This window comes from Chironomus tepperi, unplaced genomic scaffold (genome assembly GCF_022539635.2).
Source record: "Chironomus tepperi strain 1889 unplaced genomic scaffold, CSIRO-AGI_Ctep_v1 contig_395, whole genome shotgun sequence".
NCBI classification, from domain to species: Eukaryota; Metazoa; Arthropoda; class Insecta; order Diptera; family Chironomidae; genus Chironomus; species Chironomus tepperi.
The window spans coordinates 340,547-364,395 of record NW_027226517.1 but is presented as its reverse complement, the minus strand read 5'-3'; the positions used below and the strand labels follow the sequence as shown (position 1 = coordinate 364,395).

Below are 23,849 nucleotides of genomic sequence, written 5' to 3'. Positions count from 1 at the left end.
ACTAAATTGATCATGCTCAGTTATATTGATTGAGTGTGCTCTCGCTTATTTAGGTGAGTATGTTCATTGTCTGTGAGGAAGTGATTATGAATGAATATATAAGATTGAGCTGTGATGCAGTTGCCAAGCATTGGAAGAATATTATGAAATTTTGCCAATATTAAGAATAGACATACTAATCGAAATTCCAGAAATTGACCATTCGATGAATAACAACCAGTTTTAAGCACACGTTTTCATTTAGATATTCGTGGAAAATTATCTTGGATCTCTTAAAAATGTGAAGAGATTCAATTTGTTTATCAACAAAAAATAAATAGTTTAAAATAGATTTATATGTTTTGACTGGCATTACTGGAAATGGCCTGTGAGGTAGGTGTCTGAAGAAATACATACAAATGTGGCTCAAGACTCTTTTTGGAAGTCTCCCGAAGTTCAAAATCCGTCGACAAATTCCCCAACTTTCCACATTGCATGACCCAGAGTATATCAAAGCAGTGCACCTAACTACAATCTGTGTATAGACACTCTTGCCACTGATATAATTTTTTATTTTGCCGAAGATTTAAGTCCAAATGATGATGAGTCCATGCATCATAATATCTGTCGCTAAGTAAACTTTTCTAAAGGTCACAAACAGAATCATTTGTTCCATTTTGCAACCGTCCCCATGCGAAGTTCAAGTTGACAAGGGTTCGAATTTTCAACCATTTACGCCTTCCAAGAGATTCATATACTCAATACAATTTTCTCTGTTCTGTATATTAAAAAAGATTAGTAAGAAATCTACGACAGGTTATAGATCACAATCGTTCTGTTCATCCAACACAGTTTGTAAGTATGTCACCTGATCCCAGACAAGTCTGAAGTCATCATTCAAAATAAAACAGAAAGAATTTCTTCTTTTTTAAAATATTAATCAGCTGATAATTTCGTTCAAGCATTAGTAACAACATTGTATGCATAACCCGCTATGATCTATAAAATCCAATTTTAAAAATAATTACTGAATTAAAATGTTTCATTTATCACATAATTCTCAACTTTTTATTCATATTTAATAATTTTTTTTTTTCGTTTAAATTTTAATGGCACACTCTTATATAAACATAATATATAATAAACATATATCAATTAAAATTTTATTCAGTGCTCAGTTTTGACTTTGTATGCTGATTTCCAAATATCAAACAGGCAGATGGTTGAGTGATATCTATAAAAGATTGCTAATGGCATCGATACATGAGTTATGATTACCCAAGCCCACGTTCCAAAAAATTCAAGATGTGTGGGTCGGAATGCGGCGTGGCCCTTAATTAATGTATTGATGAACCACATGGATATGTTAGCGACTAGAAGGAATGTAATAATTTGTCTTCCCGGTCTGAAATAATAAAAAAATTCATTAAAATTTAATTCAAAAATATCACGAAGATTACGTCGACTTTTTTGTTTATAAATAGAAGATTAGCGATTCATAATTACATATTGAGTGTGAAAATATGCGGAAGGTCGTCACTTGATTGTGATCGGCCTAATTTAAAATATTCGGCAAACATTTTTTGAAAGTCATATTTTGATAATTATTAATGAACATCTCATGGTGACACAGAATCTCGAAAAATCATTTGACGTAAAGTTATTGATAAGGTACGACTGAAAGAAGGTCTGTCTCTCGTGTGGTCGCAACAAGATTTGAATTAAGTGAGAAATTATTGAGAATAAGTGTGAGAATGTGCGGTTTTTTCTGAATTAGGTTGGTTTAGAATTCATGCTCGAAGCATGATTCCGAAGGCATTGAGATTCAGCAAATATCAGCCTGACGCTAAGGTCATGCTGGCCTGGGGACAATGTATTCTGATCCCGTATGAGTTTCATTCAAACGACATAACTGGAGATAACCGAAGAATACTCCGTTAATACTCATTAACTGTGGATGATTGGAAGGCCTCCATTGGTAAAGGTATTTAAATCCAAATTTTTATATGACAAGAGATCGCGCGGTAGGCCAATGAACTCTTGGAAGGAGTTCTGTCGATAGAGATAGTGTCATACTTGGAATTGACAATTGACAAGCGGTAGCAACCGATAGAGTCAGCTTCAGAAATCGACTGAGGGAGGCCATGAATCACACTTGATCTGTACGGCCAGGGAAGTAAGTAAGTAATTAACACCAAATGGCATTCGCCTTCATGTTGTGTCCAATTGACTTAAGAAGGCTCTGTCACGAAGCTTTTATGACTATGGTTATATACCCGAACAGGCAAGAAGCATGCTGATGAATATTTTCACTAAACAGAGCATGCTCAATCAATTTGATTAAATATATTCATGAGCAAGCTAATTTAAGTGAGTATGCTCAATGCTTGTTCGAGATGGCAGGATTATATTCTCAAATTTGCTTACTTTGTTCGATTCTGTTGAGCACCTCGACACCGTCTCCAGCATGCATTCAATACGAATAAAGTCTGGAGTGATACTTCAATTAAACTTAAGATTTCAGCCACGAGTCCTTCTCCGGAGCCTAAAAAGATGTAGATTTTGATCAATATAAATTCAATTAGGAACCTTACCGAGCGGACAATAATGCGCTATAACTAGTTGATGGCTAGTTAATGTTCCGTCACTTGACCTCAAAGTTCTTACGCATTACAGTCCACTCGAGTTAAACATATTAATTACCTGGCAAATCATCCTGAACTGCAAATACACTTCCCATAATACTGAACATTCCATAGACATAGACACCAAGACCAGCCAGCACAAGAAGAGTACAGTCAAGCTTTACTGAGTCGGCATGATGGTCTGAAATATCAAATCAATTCAAAATGATGGGGCGTGCTTTATTTAGTACACTAAAGCTAATAAATAAGTTTAATGAGAAAAGTAAGAGCTAGTGCCAACAAACAGCATCAATATTTAGTCTTACTTTAACTCATCAACTTCCTGATTATTAAGCCTTAACCTAAATACTTCTACCACTATTCACTTACCATTAGCTGATGGTCTATGGTATTTTAAGTCACGCATTTTAAAGAATGCCATCAAAACAGCACATCCAGTGACTGTATAAAGTAAAATTTCATAGTATGTAACTTCTTTAATTGCTAAATGAAGATAATCCTCTTTATCATGTAATACAAAGTACATAATAAGACTAATTATGGTTAATACGATAACAACAATTCCTGCAAACATTCCACGTTGTGCCTTACTGCAGTCAATTGAAAAATGATATGCATTTTTGTGTGGATGTGTTGCATTTCTTAATGAACTTTTTCGTGCTTTGTTAATTTCTGGAATTGACTTGACTTTCTTCCACATTTCAAATAGAATGACTGCACAAATCAATGAATACTCAATCGTGCATGGAAATAAGAATGGACTTGAGTTTTGGACTAGTGATCCCATAATGTTTGTTCGTTGACATTCTTGATATTTTTGTGTGACTTGGATTTGTACTGATCTTCTTACAATATCATGTACAGTTTCTGTTGCATTATGGACAGCATGAGTTAAGTTATGATTATCTGAAAGCTCGGCAAAATGTGCATCAGAACCATGACCTTCATGACTATGACTTTCATGTGATAAATGCCAAATTTCGTGTTTTGTTTCTTCAATCAAAGTATACAGCCATTCACATAAGTTTGTTGCGACCTTTAAATCAAAGAATTTCAATAAAGTTACTTGGAATAGCTTCAAAAATGTTAAAATACTCACCATATGCATCAATCCAAATCTTGATATGACCTTGTGACTTCCCATGTCCAAATCATTTGTGTTTAAGACTAAAATTAAAGATAAGATATTTTTAATGTCAATTTTGACAGTTGGAGACAATTTGTCTAGCTTACATATGAACTGAATTTGAACTATCGCCAAAAGCATACGGAATGATGGTTGTAGGAGGTTGAAAAGCTGTAATGGGTGATAAAGAATGGAATATTATTGGTTTTAGGATTGATTGTCATCAAAGCAACATTAATGTCCTAATTTAAGGACAATTAAATGTTAGCGACACAAATGAAGAAGGCTCTGTCTATATTACCCGAACAGGCAAAGAGCATGCTTTCATAGTACAGAGAAACCATTACAGTACTTATAAGAGGTCTCTTTGCCTGTTAGAACTTAGCATTCATCAAGATGCCACAAGGAGCCGGCAATCATTCAATGTCAATAATAGAGCTTTTGTGGAACCTTAAAGGATCTGTAGAAGAGCCTTAAAGGTTCTGTAATGAAGCCTTAAACAATCCACACCCAAACCTTCTTCATTTCTGACGCTTGGGGATCAACATTCTAGAAACTTCATTAGCTGTTATCAAGTGATTTTAAAACACATTTCATAGGGCTTATATAAGTCGTGCGCTATGTGGTTTTAAGCATGATCGATTGACTTTTTTAAACGATTAAAATTCTTGAAATCAACTGAACTTAATGAACAACATCTACGTAATTGAAAAATTAATTTAAACCTATAAACTTTGCAGCAAATGTCAATTGATCCTTATAAGCACATTTTCAATCTCAAGAATCCAAGACTAAATACTCACATTATTGCATACTGCATTTTCAGTGTTATTCATTTCGAAATATTGTCCCAATTCTAGCCCAGAATAAACCATAGTTCCAATACCAAAAGCAATAGCTCCAACTCTCAAGTAAAAGCTTCCAAAGTGCGGCGCTCGTTTCTTAGTCGCGTGATAGTCAGCATCTGATTTCGCGTCTATGTAAGGAATAGAATAGAGCTTGTTAGTAGATATTTTTCGATTTTTGGTTGCAAGAACTGGTCAAATTGAGCCCCAAGAAGACGTGATTCTGGGCTTAGGTCAGATTTTACTAAATCTGGGATCAGTTCCTTCACTTTTTCTACTCTATGTGTCAAGTTCAAATATCAATTCCGAATGGCACAAGGCTTGAACATGCCAGAATATTATCCCCAGATCAGAGCAATTGTGGTTTTGAATCTGATTCGGCAAAATCCGACTCCATTCTAAAGTCACGCTGGTCTGAAGACACTATTCTGACATGTTCAAGCCGTGTGCCATTCAAGAATGTTTGTAAGTTACAAATCTTACTCATCACAAACTAAAATTCACTACAACACTTACGATAGTCTTTTATAACACCTAACATAGCTCTGTTCTTCAATTGTGCAGCATAGATGAATACAACAAATGAAATACTAACAAAATACAGGTAAACATAAAATCCCTGATAGACTCCAGAGGGTATTCGTTGTGATAAAAGTTCAGTTATAGGTAAAGCGATTCCGATAATAACAACAATTTTTGCATATAATGCTGATAAAGCCGTCGATAAAGCATCACTAAAATGTTGGTATTTTTTTTGTGTTGCACGAGTTAGGGTGGTGAAATAGAACAAAATAGAGAAATAAAAAAAAAATCAATGACAATTATATGTAATGTAATTAATATCATATCTTATCACAGCTACTCACTTTCCAATTCTTCTATTTTTACGTCGTTGCTCAATAGCTTCTGGTTTATTTGCTGGATCATTTGGATCTTCATGTTTTGATCGAAATAGCATCAATGATGGCCGCCTTAATGCAGCCATTATTGTCGATGATCTTCGAGATGATAAAAATTCTTGTAAAATTTGAACTGATCCACGCCGTGAACTATTATGTGGATGCTTTTCGTCACCACTACCGTGATGTTCAGCAAAGTCAGGACTTAAATAATGTCGATTACGTCTGTTATTATTCGTCGTTATATTTTCTGAAGATGAATGTGGTGTTGGTACACGAGAATCATCAATTGAATGCAATAATTTGAGATTTTCTTTATTATCTGTTGGCGATTCTGGATTTTCACCTTCCTCAACAATCGACAATTGTGTTTGATACGGTTGTGTTGGCTTGTGATTTGTTAGCGCATCAACGTCACTACGAAAAGAAACACGATGAGTACGACTTGACTTTGTATTATTCATGTGATTTGATTTTAATATTTATTTATAAATGTGTAAAAAAAATGTATGCTTAAAAAATGTTCTCAGATGTTAATTGGCTATCACAAAAAAACGAAATGTAGACTTTTGTATTCGTTAACGACTCTTTTTATAGAGCAGCAAATATTTTTGTTGTGTGATATGATAAAAAAAAACTTTCAATAAATAAAAATGTCTAAACGTTTCGTTTACGATTTGTATGGCTGATTTTTCTAATGGATATGACGGAGTTGATAGTGTTCTTGGACTGGCTGACTAGGTTCTATTGACTTTGTGAACATTTTCATTGATGGAGCTCATTATAAATTAGAATTAATCTCCTAATCTGTAACAATTAACTTAATAAAGCATATTTAATTTACCATCACATGACCTGGTGGGTCTAGGATCCTAATCAAAAGCAAAACTATTATCATCGCTAATGCACCAAAATCTAGATTTGAGTTTATCAACTGCTCAAATATCTAGCACAGATCTAGCTTTTTGATAATTAGATAATTGACACATTTAGAAATTTTTGGAAGTTTTATTGTGTATTGTCATTATAAAGAATATGAACAAGGCAGATGACATAGATAAGATGAACGATAGTGTCCTGAAGACAGCGTGACTCTGACGTTTAATAAAATCTAGCATATGACAACAAGTGCATTTCGTGATTGCACGTGAGTTTTCCAAGACTCGACTTCGACAAAATTTCAAGACCGAGATCAAGACCTGGTAAAAGATCAAAACTACAAGGGAATTCTTCGAAATCTCGCTCTCAATAAATCACAAGAATCCTTAATTTTACATACAAATTAAAACTTGATTAGTATAAGAATTTGTAGAGAATGATGCACATACGCATGAAAGAACAAGTAAGATTACAGTTTAGACTAGTTACTAGGTTACAATCCCGGGATTCAATACATTTTAACCCACGGATTAATCCCGTGAAAACATACAATTCACTTTTAGGATAGAAAACACTACTAGTCACCACAGAACCGAAGAGTTCATTAATTTAGATGAGATCGATTTTGGCCTCCGTTATCCATGGCTTGGTACCGGATGAATTTTTAAAATTTATTTTTCATAGATCGCAAACTTCCGAGTGATTTTTGGTATTTTTCATGAAACTATAGAAACTAATGAAAGTAAGAGGTTTAATCCTCAAACTCTTCTTCTTCTTAAATACGGTTTTGGCTTGGTTATAAAAACAAAACTAGATTTTTTGAACCGGCAAACTAAAGAATTTTGTCTAAAGAGGGGGAGGATTTTGACTTCAACCCTATTTCCCGCTGAAATGTCCCTGACGTGGTACACACAATACTTATTGAAACTAAGGCGCCTAAAACATTTTTTCCTAGTTGTAAGCATCATCGTCATCACTTTAATTAAGATTAGATCTTTACCAGACTAGAAACATTGTTCACAAGATATTTCAGAAAAGAAGAAGTGATTTGATTGAACATTGTTTACCGATTATTTTAGAGACACAGATTACATCTCCTGTCGATTTCAAACTAAAAATGCGCCTTAACTGATCAACACCCAACAACATTTTCAAATTTATTTCGTCACCTATTCCGATATGATAACAAATAAATTATCAAACTAACTGCTTTTTAATTGCTCACAAATTACTCTGCGCACTGATTTATTTTCATTCTTACGCGATTGTTTACTCATTTTGATGTACCGCAGCTACTGTCAATAAATATCACAGTTAAGGATGATTGTCTGACTTTTTATCACTGAGTTCCTTCTCATATGAGTCTCGTTTTTTAGTCGTGACGTTTTAGTCACGATATTGTTACCAAGACTTTAAGAATTGATATAAAAGATTGTGGCTATTTTCGGACATTAACAACTTACATTGCCGATTGTTGAAGATTGTGATTTTCAAGAATTTTCACAAGAACTTCTGTCAATGCCTGACACATGCTCTCTGTCATTCAAACTTCAACGATTAATAACGATAAAACTGGTACTTTCATGAGTGAAAGAGAAATAATTGAAAATATACACACCGATGTTATTTTTATTGTCAATGTCGTGCCAAATAAAAATTTTCTAGCTACTAGCTACAAGATAATTGGTTGTAGTTGTTTAAACATGGCAGGTAACAAGTAGTAAAAAATATTGAGATTAGATTTAAAAAAGAGAGGTAAATTTTATTTTAAATAAACGGGCTTTTTGGAAAGAGTGAATAGAAATTTCTGTGGATTTTTTATGAATTTGAGATAGTTTCGTTGCTTATAAAGAGTTGTTTAGGACTAGATAACAACTAAACTGACCAATACACAAGACAACTTGTATCTAAGACTATTAATAGCTCTAGAAACGTCTAGAATGTCTAAAATACATCAAAATTATGCAATAAGTCACAAGCACATACTAAAATAGTGCAAAATGGATAGTCATTCAAATAATACGCGTCAGACTGACAAGCCTCCGATTTTGTGAAGAATTCGCTTTGAATTCACATCATATCAGAATCACGACGTCCTAGTGACGGATTTTGGATCAATTGATCGATTTGTGCTATTCAGACTAGTCAAAAGTTAATTTGTTCTTACTTTTGAAACTAATAATCAGAGCTCGAAGTAGATTTGAACTTTATATGGAGTCGAGTTGTCTCAATCCGAACTCCCGAACAGAATTATGTTGCAAACTGCATTTCTCGTCATAAAATGGGTCTAAATCAGCCATCAAGATACTGACAGAGCAATTTTCCGTACTGTTAAAACGGCGAGTTAGTGGTTCGTTAGCAATTATGCTGTGCTGTTCGGCAATGTTTCATTCAAAATCCAAGTCATTTTCAAGCTCTGAATTGACTTTTTGTCGTGAAATCACTCAATTCCTCAATAATATGTCTGAATATTCTTCAACTCAAACTATGCATCTATATTCTGAACCTGTCTACTTGTCTATATTCTGAACTTATGTTCTTGACTGAACAGTTTATAGTATTGTCTACATATCTTCAACAACTATCCCAAACATCCCATAACAAACCTCTACTTCCTCATTTTCTTATTCCACATCTCTTTTTACACAACTTTTTGTAACTTTACAGAACCAACTTATTTTCTCACAGACTGGCTTTACATATATACAAAAATATTTAAATAAGTTTCTTATCTTATCGCAACACATAAATGAAATAAATTAGTGTGTATGCACATGATTTTATTGCCATTGTGTTATGTTTATTTATGGTAGCTTCGCTTGTGCTTTCATCTCATTTTTTTATTATAATTTAATTAATTGTGAAACGTAAATTTTACTTATATTTCGTGTGTAGGTGTACACAGTACTGTGCACTCATTAATTTGTGTGGTGTTTTACTGGGAAATAACAACATTGTAGACATGCTTTATATTATATGAGAATTTTTTTGTGTTATGAGAAATTATGAATCAGTGTTTCTGTCTGCTTCTTTTGGGTGAATGGCATAGCGAATTGATAAATAGTCTAAAGTTCAAGAACTTGCTTGTGTTTATCAACATTATTACGGTAGGTTGGTTGACTGGGAATTTCTTGAGGTTGAATGAGGAATTATTAGGCAGATTTCGAGTATTTTTGTGGATAATATTAGGGGTGATTTGCATATTACGTAATTTCATTAATGGAGTTTTAAAAATTCAAATTATATTTATTATCCGTCATGCTGATAAGCTGCTTTTATAAAAAGGAAGTCAGAAGTATACAAAAGAGCATTCGCAAATTACGTTAAGCTTAGGATGGAGAGAAGACAAGGGTTGGTTCCTAAAATTTTGTTCTGAGCTTGAAGTCGACTCGAATTTTGTGATGAAAAAGTCAACTTAAGTTGACTCGGCATCCTATAAAATTCCTGTTATCTACAAGAAGTGAAATGCAGCACTTTAAATTTAGTTTATGGTTTGAAATGCTTGAGTAAATGTTGTGAATAAAATTTTAAGTTGAAAGGCATCCATGACATAAGTTTCTCGTCTCTATCTTCTTTAAAGTTCTTAAAACTTCGAGCTCTGATTTTGTTACGGAGCACTAACTATAGTTCATGATTTTGTTACAATGCATTACGATCGTCGAAGAGTAGTCTTAAAAAGCTATTTTTAATGTTACGTAATTAAAGAACTTTGAAATCCGCCAGTATACTTGGAACCATTTATCAGCTATTAGTTAGTCATTTTCACTAATTTGCTGTCACATGGTTCTAAGTATACTGCCAATCTTTAGCCATGGTAGCATCATTTGAATGATTGTCGATTGAGTTGCTAATTATTGTGTCTTTAATGCAAAGCTTGCAGTATTGCACTATCTTTGAATAATTACTGTGTCCTGAATTGCATAATTTTAATCGATTCATAATTCGACACCAGAGCAGCTCGAGTTAGCATGGTGCTGTATTCGGTTTGTATTCGGCCAAATTCAAAACCAAATCCAGTATCAAGTCAGAATCATTTTTGTCTTGGTCGGATTTTTGATCAATTGACCGTCGTGTTCAATTTAGTATACAGTAATTTTCCAAGGATGGTGTTTTGTTATTCAGGTCTTACATATATAAAACCCATCACACCCACTGTCCACCCTTAAACCAATAAAAATTTCACAACCGCATTGCTATCTATTCCACCAAAAAAAAACTAATTATCCAATAATTGCGGCAATTAATTGATATTGCTTATTTTTGTTGATATAAGCGAAATACTCATTGTCACTTTTATGATTTCGTTATTGTAATCTTTAAGCGATACTCCCGGACAAATCTGGTTCTTATCACTCAATTGATTAAAATTTTTTTTGTTCCTCATTTTCATTTACAAAATGTGGATCAAAAAAGTTTATTTTACAATTCTGTTGATAAGATAGTTGAAAATAATTCCAACTTAATGCCTGTCGATAATCAATTTAAAGGTAAAATTAAGTATCATTAAAAGTTGTCTTTAATTTATTTTTAAACCTTTGATGATTGCCTTTTAAAAGACTATTTTAAGCTATGTGAAATTGATAAATTGCATTTTTGAAGTGCGTCAAAGAAAATATTTTTTTCATTATGGATGCGACTGTCAACACGTTTTGATGACGATTTTACCTTGATTAGTCTAACTTATGATTAGATTAAATTTCTAATATTAATCCAAATGTCTGTAAGCACATGGATGTTGATAAACATTTCTATGTATTTTTAGTAAACAATCTGTAGCTTGTAGTTGGGATATTGGGGTTGAAAAACAAATTGACAGTCGGATTTTATTGATTTTTTTTTACTTTTTTGTTATCTAAATTGTTGCAATAAATTGACAATTAAATTCACATTAAGGAGTGATTATGGGATTTTTTTCCATATCATCATTTATTGCCACTTGTGATTGAGTGATGAGCCTCTTTTGATAGATCTTGTGCATTTTATATAAGCATTTGGGGTTATTCGTCAATAATGTTCATTAAAATTAAACTTGTGACTTTCAGTATCCTTGCTATATTTTTTGTTTGTCCGGTTTTCAACCCTCTAATATATATTTGTAGTTGTTGGACATCATTTGAGCATGATTCCTATTTTTATAGACTCTAAATTTAGCAAGAGCTCCTTAGATTTTGCTTGTAGTCAATGAACTCTAATATTAAACATCGTATCCGAGTGAGCAACCTTACATAATGTCCAGTAAATAACTAGACGACGGTCGACTAATCAGAAATTGTGAGGAACGTTCCAAATAAAATGTCTATAATTGATCGTAGGTCTAGTCATCAACTATACATTACGGCCTCACTCTTGTTAGCCTGATGATTCCAATAATTCTTAGCACGGAAGTTCCTCTTTTTTGGAAAGAATTTGATGAATTGAATTTTGACATTAAGTAGACATTATGTCAACAAGTTTGTTGTACTTTTATCTTGCATCCAGTTTTAAACAAGCTGTAACTGGTGTATAGATATTAAAAAATTACTCCCGAAAGATACACAGTGTAGGAAAAATGAAGAGTACTGTTCTCATGTCGGCGAGATTCTGACATAGAGTAGGATTTGGTCAAATTTGGTCCCACTCAAGAGAGACTTTGGTTTTTTTATACAATGTTTCATGAGCCAGATGCTATTATTATCAATTTTGCAATTTTTTCCAATCAAAAATCGCTTTAAACAATTTGAACTATTTTAACAATATTCTTTCCCAAGATCCTGGCTATTTTTCGATTTTTTACGCTTTTTGCTTTTCAGGTTCTTTTAAGTACTGTCCGATTTTTAGGATTGCGATCAGAAAGACAAGACGCAGCAGTTGGATATGTGACATTCTGTATTGTTGAGTCAACTTTTAAATGATGTAAGTTGAACTTGTATAAAATTTAAATTTAATTCAAATAAAATCAATTTTTAATCAACCGGAAAGAAGAGAAACAAATAGTAGAAGTCGCTGTTTTAGCCAGGAACAGAAACATCTTTAATAATCTTCAAAAAGGATTTTTGAGAATTTTTGAAAAATAAAATTTGAAATTATGTAAAAAATTCAAAACTCGACCGACTAGTCGGATAATCGATCCAAAATTGGGCATCAGGTCAGTGTGATTGTGACATGATTGACTTCTATTTAAGTAAATTTTAAAAAATTCTTTTTTTTTAATTTTTAAAATGCATAAAAAATTTTAAAAAACTAACAAATCCTAAACAAATGTTCCGTATAAAAATAGAGCACCGGATATTTAATATTTTTAAAATTCCGAATTAAATTCAATATTTTCTCAAAACTTTTCATTATTTACAAGCTCCCATTCTTTAGCGGACGCCAAATAACAAATATTTATCCACCTTACACATTAAACTTTTTTCTCACAAAGCACATAAAATGTTAAAATTCATGCAAAAATAAATGCTCACTCGATAACAATTTTCGGAGCTTGATTCCATATATTATTTTTAACAGGCGACATTTTTTATTCCAAACTTATTAGCAAGTCCTTCCTTGTCAATTAGCAAATTTATTTTTATTTATTTTTTTTTTCTTTTCCACCGACCAATTTTATTCGTTCTTCTGCCAACACTGGCTAAGAATGTACTGAATAAAGTTATCACGAGAGTTCGATCACTTATATTGAGTTTTTCGTGAGCATATAATATTTACACTCATACGATCTCAAGTGTTATTTTTATTTATTTTTTTTTTTGGCAATTTGATAACACAATTATATCGTAAAATAGAAACAATAAGAAATATTAGAGATAATTGAGTGCTATCGATCAAAATATTTCGATCGAATTAATTTTTGCTGTTAAAAATAAATTTATTCGGTATTTTTAATTTAAATCAATTTTTTAGACAGTTTTTCCGATTGACACGAATGGAAAAGGTTCCGTTATGGAATTTTTAAGATTCTTCTAAATTCAAATATAGACGGCTAACATTTGGTGTTAATAAATGAGCTTTTGCGGAGCTTTAAAAGCTTCGTGGCAGAGCCTTTTTCATTTATGTTGGTCGGGTTTATAAGATTTAAAATAATTTTTCACGAAAATTGAATTTTACTGTAAATTTTACTATTTTTTAAGGATTTTGATATTTTATAAAAATGAACTGATCAAAATTTATTGCAATTTTTATAAAATTTCTTTCTAATCAATTTGGATATAAATCATATGAATATATTTCAAAAATTGCTTGGCTTAAAAAGGCATAAATTAGTGTCCTCAGTATGAATTTATTAATGGCCCAATTTTATTGAAGGTAGCTTGAATTTTGCCGTAGAGTCTGATTGTTTAAAATCTGACCACATTTCAGAGTCAAGACAATCAAAGGACACTCGTGTTTAAATTGTAAAATTAAAAGTTATTGATCTTCCCTTTTAATGTTTGTTGGTCCCACCAAATAGAAAAGTTTAGTCTGTTTTTGAACTCCAATAAAAAAACATCATCGTGAATAACAAAATTTATTTGGAAATTGTTTAATACATGATTAACCATTATGTAAAATACTTCAACAATTTCGATCAAGAATTAAAATTCTTTACTAAACTTTGGAGAGTTTTATATTTTACTCAATTTTTATTGTTTGCAAGTTTAAATTCTACGTTAAATTAGCGGTTTCAAAGTTATGTTTCAAAATACTGTATACAAGTGGGACCGAAGTGTGTTTAACTCAACAACAAGTAATACACGTCCCTCTTAAGCCTTTCATTAATAAAATTAATTTTTATTTTCTAAAATACAAAATTTTGCTATTAAGAAAAGAAAACTTTTTCTTGGATATTAATGAATCTGAAGTAAAGTTGATACTATTCTAATTTGGAGGCCCTTCACTGTGGTTCGAACTTCAGTGGAGGCTTCCTTTTAGACTTTTGGACTTCCAAAGTCTGTGATTTCAGACTGGAGTTTTATCGTCGATTTCTCCCAGAGTGCGGCATCCTGAAAAATGTCTGTTATTTTTTTATTTAAATTACATTTTTCGTTAATTTTTTCAAATAATAAATTGCCGTTATGAAGAAATAACCGATTATTCCAAAACACATTCGCGAAATTTTCAATGTTTACAAAAATTGTTTTTGCTAATTTATGAACTAAACCACGATAAATCACATCAAGTGAATTGAATTAGGGTATTAGAAGCTCCAAAATTTGTAATAGAATGAGAGTTTCTGTTGAAAACTTCGTAAATTTTTATTTGATTACAAAATTTTTAACTGTCAAATTATTTTTAATTTTTCTAATGAAATATCGAATTTTGAGAAAAAATTCGACAATCAAATGTCGAATTTTCGATTTTCAGATAGCCGCACTCTGATTTCTCCAAACAAAATTCGAGTCGATTTCATGTCCTGGCAATTTTAAGTTGTTTTTAATGATTTTAACCAAGTTTTTAGTTTGTAAGCAATTCGTTTAGAAATGAAACTTTTCAAAAGTCGGGAATTTATAAGCAGTTTTCAATTCAAACAATGAAAATATTTCTAATCAAAAAATCAATTAACGACGGTAAAAACGACTATATTCTTCTACTATTTTCCAAAAAATTGTCCAAGTGTTTAGCAAATTTTTCAATTTATTATGATCAAAAAATTTCAAATAATTTTCCTTACTTCATATTTATCTAATTTCTCGATAAGTTCTTTTAATTTTGTTCTTTGTAATTTATAATTTTTTTTATTAAATTTCAAACAAAATTTTGAAATTTACCTATTAGCAAATTTACTATTATCAATTTCAAGTTCACAATTCTTCTGACTTTCTAAATATCTTGAATTAATTATTCTATCAAGTTCCTTAGAAGATATTTTCGAGTAAATTTGTTTTTCTCGCATTTTTTTGTCACTTTAATTGCAGTCACAACTTTAAATTGAACTTAATTCCGACGTCTTTAAATAATTACTATCATTCTTAATGCACAAATATTCACAAATGTGCCTTTTTTTTTATTCAAAAAATAGCCTTGCGAATGTTAAAGAACTAAAAGTGTATTGAGAATCCACATTACCTTTTATACGAATTCAAAGCGACTGAAAAGCGATTTGGAATCAATAAAGCGCTGTGATAAAAACTTATACACATTATCAACAATGTATTAGTTCGCTTCTTTATCATTAAAAAATTTTAACAGCGAGATAAGAGAAAGAGTGAGAGAAGAAAAGGAACAAAAAAATAATAATCAGCTTTAATTGCAGTTCCTTTCGTATAATTGAACTTTTTTTTCGCTCCATTACGTCGATAATTTAAAGTCCACAATGATGAATACTTTGTGTGTAGTGTAGTTTTATGTTTAGACACAATACCGAGTCACACAGGATTATCTTTAATCTGTTTATTGGTATTAATAGTTTTAAGCTTTTAATCTTATCATGTTTTTGGAAAAATCTTCCGAGAAACAAAATTCCACACTTGTACCGACACTTGAACTAACGAAAATAGCACAAATTGATTAATCTATCAAAAATCAGACACCCGACCGTCGGGACTATGACTTGGTGGAGGATTTGGTTTAAATTTGTCAGAGTCAGCTCGGCTTTGTGACGGATTTAGGAGCAATTAACCGTATTATGCTTTTCAGTTACTCATAACGGACAATGAGCATACTCACTTATAAGAGCATGCTCATAAATTTTCTCGACTAATATGACTGAGTATGTTCAATTTTGTGATCATATTCATGAGCATGCTGCATGTCTTGTCGGGTCCTTTTCTCACTGTTCTCTATTTTGATTCAAAAAGGCTGATTAGGATCCAAATTAAAAAATTTCAACAAAATTGTTGATTTCAAACCAATAAATGAGCCCATCCCCTAAAAACATTCCCATTCTATACAGATCGGCAATATAATACACAGTTTCCACATTCAAATTGTTTTAAATATACCCAAGACATTATATTCCCTCCATTCTATTCGACCGAATGCTCTAAAAATTAGCAAAGGAACTACAATTATAATTATCACATTGTTAAGAAAATTGAGACTGAATATCTTAATAAATTTATTGAATATCAGTCTTTAACGTGTTAATTTGTAAAGTAATTACATTTTTTCATTCTTTATTTATATGAATCGTGTTGCTTGATCGCACATTTACTTGGCTATTGTGGTTCTTTCATAAAAATGAGAAAGTGAAATGAGTTCAGATGAGATCATCTGTTTGTTGGAGATGCAGTATGGAATGCATAATTTTATTTTAGAATTTCGAATTGCAATTAAGCTTTTACTTTCATTTTTTTTCGGAATTTCAAAATATTTTAAAGTTTGATTCACAAAAAATCACAAAAATTAAAACTTGAAGATATCGAAATTAATTCTTTTTGTACTGAGAATATTAAAGGAACGTTCGAAAATTGTAGAACGTTAAAAAAAGCTTTTTTTGACTCTATTCTTCTACCGTACCGCTTTGTAAAAAAATTATGAACCAATATTTGTACTCCTCTATGAAAAGATTGATTTTTTTTTGTATTGTTTGAGCAATTTAGACATTCAAAACCCATAAATTGGCAAAGGATATACGATAATACTATTTTTTAACGCTCGAACCTACGTATAATGTAAAAATCAAGCAACGCCGTCGTTCCGGCTATACAAATGAAGAAAGTTCTTTCAAAGAGCTTTTAAGGCTATTTTATTAACACCAGCTCCATGTGGATGTCATATGGCACCTATTTTAATGTCACATGTAAGAAGTTTCTACTATGTGTTCGTAAAAGAACCTAATCAGAGTATTTAAAGATCTGTAGGAGAGTATTCTTCATTTGTGTTGTTCGAGGGATAAAGCCCTTGATAAAATAAAGGCACTTCAGATCTTCACGTTAAGCAGCTAATTTTAACTTATTCTGAATTTATCTTTTCGAAAATTGCTAACTTTATCAAAATCAATAAAAATTCCACAAATTAAAACAAAATTTCAATTTTGAACTACTCTCCCTAACAGGCAATGAGCATGATCAGATACGATATTTGTGATGATGAAATGGAGTTGTGATCATGATGAATTTTCATCATCACTCCATACATTATTTGATGACGGTACGGTACCGACGCGATCGCGCTTTTGTGATTATGATCACTGAACATGATCATTATTGCGTCTGATTACGATCATAACTTGTATGCAAGTGCAAACTTGCATGCAATTTTTTCACTTTCATAGTCACTGATCGTAATCAGACGCAATCATGATCATGATCAGTGATTGCGATCACTGAGCGTGATCAGTGATCATGATCACTTCGGGTTAGTGATCATGAAAAAACAAAAAAATTAATTAAGTTAACCAATTTTTTTTGGTGTTAGCTGAATTTTTTTAAGTATTTTTTTGTATGTGTGTTAGTAGAAATTATTAATTTTTTTTCTGAAAATTTTAAACTTAGAATTTTTTTTCGGTCACCCATCTTATTGCTGCGTTGCTTAACTTTCGAGATCTCACGTTTTTCCTTGAAGCCACCATCTGTAAATATATAATAATAAAAATATGGCAAAAGACATATTTAAATTATTATATTTTTTGATGATGCAAATTTCAAGAAGTAATGATACTTTATCACTTCGGATACCATTCGGGTTTTAATAGTTAACTTAATTAACTTTTTTACTTTTCATACTCACTGATCATGATCAGTGAACATAATCATGTGATTATGAAAAAAATAGGATTCGACAAATTTGTGATTCGTTAAAAATTATTATTCAATATGATAAAAAAAATTGAAGATGGAAATCAAATTTTCCTGAGTTTTTCATCCTAATTTCATTAAAATTCCGCGGAAAATGGATTTATTAAGATTTTCATTCCAATTTTTAAAAAACTACAAAACATTGCATTTTATAGGGTTTTCATTTGAACTTCTGAAAATTAAGGCGAAAAATCACTTTTTGAAGGGTTTTTATCCAAACATAGGAAAATCTTGGGATAATCGATATAAAAAATGAATTTTCAATCGTTTTTCATCCTAATGAAAATCTTGCGAAAATCTTTTCAAAAAATCACATTTTTTCAAGTTTTTTTAATGATAGTTCCTTGAAAATGACTTTCATTAATTAAATCTTTCTGGATCTTGCTTTAATGTCTTTCTGGATCTTGCATGGCCTTACTGGATCATGTTATTTGATTGAGAAAGTAGTTTTTTCCTTACTGGATCTTGATTTTAGTTCATGGAAGTAACTTTGACCTTACTGGATCTTGTTTTTAGTTCGTGGACATGACTTTGGACTTTCTGGATCTTAAAGTTACTTAAACGAACTAAAAACAAGATCTAGTCAGGTCAAAGTCATTTCTACAAACAAAACTCCAGATCAAGTAGAATCAAAGTCATTTCCACGAACTAAAATCAAGATCCAGTAAGGTCAAAGTCACTTCCAATTTCGTGAATTCACGCCAATTTTACGTATATGTTTCACGCCAAGTAATCTTCCCCCTGATTGAAGTGATCGTGCTCAGAACACATTTGATTATGTTCATTGATTACAATCAGTGAACATGGTCATATGACTTTGAAAAATTTCGAAAAGTTTTGGAAGTGATTATGCTCTGATTACGCTCACTAATTACAATCAGTGAACATGATCAACTTTCACGCTCATTGATTACAATCAGTGATCATGATAATTTAAAAATGAAAATTTCCAGTAGTGATTATGATAAGGTCGCATCAGATTGCGCTCATTGATCGCGATCAGTAAACATGCTCAGATATTTTTGGAGTGATCGTACTCAGATGACATCTGATTACGCTCAGTGACTATGTTCAGTGATTATGATACGGTGATGATAAAATTTTTTCAAAGTGATCACGATCAGATACGATAATGATTGTGATCACAAGTTGTGATCATGAAAAAACACTTTGTGATTGTAATGCGATTGCAATCACAAACTAGTGATCATGATCATTGCCTGTTAGGGTCTATTGATCACCTCTATTGGCTCTAAGAAAGATGTTAAGTATTAATACTATTAATAATTGTGAAATCAATACAGCAACGATGTCTAGTCAACCATTCAACACAAATCAATTCACTTATATAACTCACAGAATCAAAATTTGTTCTAAATTTAATTAAATATATTTAAAATTCATTGTCAACAAGCTCTTTTCTTTATATTCACAATGTTTTGTCCAATTTTAAACATTTAATTAGCACCATAAACGTAATAAAAAAAAAAATTGTATTTTTGGTATCACACGCTTCCATCAAAGATGAAAATTTATTCCAATTTAAATCAGATTTTATTAACATAAAGTCACGAATAAAATTTTACACATTGTTACAATTAACTCACCTGAACGATACTGATGATGATTTTTTGCCATGGTGTCTGTGATTGCTGCTGCTCATGCTTATTGCCTTATAGAACACTGAACTGCAAACAAAACTATGTACGAATTCACCTGTAAATGGAATTGAAGTGATGATTAGCTATAAAGGAATATATATTCACACATAGATTAAGTACAGTCAGTGTTATGTGCTGTAAATAAAATAATTCGAATATTTCTCTTTACACTAGGCTGTGTTGTGAGTAAATGACAAGTAAGTGTCAATTGAAAATCAGATTAAGTGTGTTGATGATCAATGTTGATTCTAGTATATACAGTTTGAGGCTTTACATGCTTTCTTGAATGACATTTTCCAAATTCTTCAAAAACAAATTTTAAGGAACAGATACATGCGTCAAATGAGCTAATTTGGGAGTGTATGATAGAAAATTCTATTAATTTCTTGATATCAATCATTTTTGACATTTTTGGGGCTTGTTTTAAGTAACAAAGGATTTTTTTCGTGGTTTCTGGCAAGAAAATTACTTTACTGTGAATTATTGAGTCTTAAGTGGAACGTGACGTCCGCACGTGAATAAACGTGAAAGCTTATGTGGTGAGTCAACTACGATTGATAATGAAGGAATTGGTATTTTGAGATCTAAGCTTGGAATTTAGTCGATTGATTGATAAAGCGGAAATTGATAAGAAGGAAGTCAAAGGTTGAATGGAGGTCTTAGTGTTGGGTTTTTTGAAATTTTAAAGACTTCCGAATTTCACCATTCGGTTAACTAATCCGAAATTCGGCATCAAACTAACCTAATTTTGACTTAAATCAGAGCCGGCGAATAAATTTGGTTTAAATCAGAGCCGACGTAATTCTTACTTGGTGTCAGATTTGGTTTAAGTCCGGCATCATGTCTGAGTCACGCTGGCACCAAACTATAGTCCCGAGCGCGAAGTCGACTCGAATGGAGTCGAGTTAACTTCAAATTCTTCTTTAGTCACTTCGGTCTGGATCAGATTTAAACCAAATCCGACACCAAATCAATGTCACACCAGTCTGGTTCTTGATTATGAATCAATTAACCGATTTGTGATATTCAGGACTACTTCTGGGTCTACAGAATCATCAATGCCAACGTTAAAAGTAATTAAAAATTGACGATTCAGATAAACTTAGTTGCAAATCCAAAAGCTTCACATAAATCATCAATTAAACTGTCTAATCTATTAATACTAAATCATAAGCATTCAGTTGCACGAGAATAGTATTAATATGGATGAATTATTGATGTAATATAATCCACATCAACAAGTTATACTAACTAATAGGATTAATATTAATTGACATGACTCATTTCTATCATTAAACATTCATGCGTGCAAATACATGTGCATATGAGAGTGAAGCTATCTCAAACTCACACTTGTCTCAATATGACGCGATAATAAGGCAAGTTTGTTGCAATTTTGTGAATTTAAAAGGTATGTCCGAGCAGCACAGCTCTGAGTGGACAAAAATATTGTAGAAATGGTCATCAATTGGACCTTAAGTTGCTATACACTAGTTGCAATGTATTTTTGACCACTCGGGAACATGTTTGCTGGATCATGATAGCAACAAAGCGAGAAATTGTTCTGATTGCACTGTTAAGGCTAATTTTGACCCAATTTCTCAATTGACCACATAATGCCGCTCGGGATAAGAATTAACTAAGTCAATAGACACCTAACTTTGATGCGGTTTTGATATACTTAATATAAACATGTCCACATGTCAGTTAAATAAATTCCAATAGTGTTCACATGTGTGTATAACTAGCGGTAAAACTATAAAGCATCATCAGCATCGAGACTCATTAGAAACTAGTTTAACAAAATTTTTGAGATAAAAATGTCATTGCATCAAATTTGCGTCACACGAGACATCGTGTAGGAAAACATTAATCAATCATTTTGTATAAAAAAAATCCACCTTTAAATAATTAATTGTTGATTTGTTTTTAAGCCTTCGAATGTCACTAATTCAATCAATCTAACGATCAAAATTTTAATTCCATGATTTTTTATGGATACAAATTGGAATTCTTTTTTTTTACTTTTTTGAAGAATTGTAATTGAATATTTATTTGACCAATCTATCACCCAATCAGATTTTCAAATATTTAAGATAACAGTAATTTTAGAATGATTAGTTCTTGAATGTAGGTTAAGATATGGTTGGTTTTTGGGTGGCTGTCTTGAGGATTTTAAAGGTTTTTGATCCTATATTCTGAACTTTTTCTTTCTAAACACGAATGGACAGGCCTTAATTTGACTATATGTATATCATGTTCTGAGGATGACTAATGTTGGCATGTGATGACGTACAACCACGTGAGGACATACCGTTAGTCAAATAAGAATCTTGATACGAATGTTAACAAAATGGAAGTAGTTTATGAGAATTTCTATATTTCACCGCAATTGTTGAATTTGGAGAAATTAATATAGGTTCGATTTTTTCATGCAAATTCGAGTCAACATTGAACTCTGTAATTCTGAGGACTTGATGATATCAATTTTATCAGGAATGCCATTAATAAACCAATCTTTTGATCGTTAAATTTGAAACTAACGAAAATTTCCTATATTCGATGTGTTGATAAGGATTGCGCCCTAGTAGTTCTCAATATTTCGAACTGAGAGAAGTTATCGTCTAAAGCTCTCTTTAGACGTTCTCTAAACAAGATAATGGGTCCCCGTACGTCCCAGCCAAGGTAGCAAATATAAAATAGTATAGATCTGGAGATTCCATGTCCAAAGAACCTCACTTAAGAATAATACAGAATATTTAGCAAATAACTTGAAAATTTAGAAAATGTAGTCAAATTTCTGAACGACATAAAGTAGCAGAAGTCTTTTTGGATTCTGAATCATGTGTAGCTTAAAAATGGAGCCTTATGTCACGCGGAGAAAGAGTCAAGAGCAAGATTTTTCGGAATATTTACACAATCATGAAATGGAATCAGCAAAACATACCAAACCAATAAATGGAAATTTCGTAACTTGAACCAGAGTTGGCAAGACTCAAATGTGGAGCGTCCTCCACTGGAATCCAACTTCCGTGGAGTTTGGAGTCCCGAAAAAGATTTGAGCCAGACTTCAATGGGTCTTTTGGGGACTATCTTTTTTTGAAGTCAGGAACTGAAGTTGCATTTTTGGACTTTTAAAGTCCAGAATCCTAAATTCGTGACAACTTTGCCTTGAACAAGCTATATATTCCTAATAATATATATTCTGACGTATTATCAACATGCCTCTAAATTGCCCACGTATTTGATACGCGTGACAATGAATTGGTATTATAAAAGCAATTACAACTTGATTAGAAACTAATTATTAGTTGTAAAAGATACATAATTTCAAATTGGACATAAGTTTCTCCTCATATATAAAAATATTTTGCCTTAAGTACATTGCAACTCTAATTCCGTTAAATGCCTACAGCAGCATTTCATTAAAATCCTATAATTCACAAAAAGACCCATAATGCGCTCCAAGATTCCATTCCCTACCCCAATCTTTTCAATCTTTCATTATTTTTGTTTACACCGAAAATAAAAACCGTTTAAAAAGCAATTATGTCTGATAAGAATTCCATATTTATCGCGATAATAGATTGTTATACCAAAAATTAAGTCGAGTGGATTCGTTTTCGCGGGTAATAAAGAGAATCAGCCTCTTCTTATTTAACTAAATGAGTAACTTCTTACCTTCACAAAATTTAACGGACGACTAAATAGATTGCAAAATGTATCTAACACTTTAATAGACATAAAATATAGATATTTTTTTTTTTTTGACACTTAATGTCATTATCAGCTGATAGATTATTGGTTGGAAATTATCAATGAAACACGATGACATGTATTCGGCATTCCTCTTTCGTCTACATTCTATTTACGATATATAAAAACTGCTCGTCTTCTTCTTTTGATGTCTTTTTTATTTCTTATCATCAAATTGGTAGTCTTCATAGCTTTATTTATCTATAAATCATGAAATTTAAGCTGATTGTCGGTTGATGGCTCTTTTAAGCTTAATGCTGACTTTTTCCCACGCATTTAAAACTGGATTTTAATTTAGAAATTTTATTTTGACATTTCTTAAAATAAATCACATCAGATAAGATACACGATCATGTACTTCAT

At 31.7% G+C, this 23,849-nt stretch overlaps 1 protein-coding gene across 3 annotated transcripts; it reads right to left on the bottom strand.

Annotated features, from left to right (window-relative positions):
* Nucleotides 1-1,019: 1,019 nt before the first annotated feature.
* Nucleotides 1,020-23,441, bottom strand: LOC139096639 (proton channel OtopLc-like). 3 transcript variants are annotated; one of them, XM_070648374.1, is made up of 11 exons: nucleotides 23,412-23,441; nucleotides 19,677-19,785; nucleotides 5,462-5,911; nucleotides 5,112-5,329; nucleotides 4,554-4,726; nucleotides 3,858-3,921; nucleotides 3,724-3,791; nucleotides 2,994-3,660; nucleotides 2,683-2,805; nucleotides 2,407-2,524; nucleotides 1,020-1,384 (listed from the first exon to the last, which is right to left on the bottom strand). In XM_070648374.1, exons 2-11 carry the CDS (start codon nucleotides 19,730-19,732, stop codon nucleotides 1,147-1,149), a joined length of 2,175 nt encoding a protein of 724 aa, XP_070504475.1. In that variant the 5' UTR covers nucleotides 19,733-19,785; nucleotides 23,412-23,441; the 3' UTR covers nucleotides 1,020-1,146. The 3 variants fall into 3 exon arrangements, with proteins under 3 accessions (XP_070504475.1, XP_070504473.1, XP_070504476.1); XM_070648372.1 differs by lacking the exons at nucleotides 19,677-19,785; nucleotides 23,412-23,441 and adding an exon at nucleotides 15,100-15,327; XM_070648375.1 differs by lacking the exons at nucleotides 19,677-19,785; nucleotides 23,412-23,441 and adding an exon at nucleotides 12,817-12,994.
* Nucleotides 23,442-23,849: the final 408 nt, after the last annotated feature.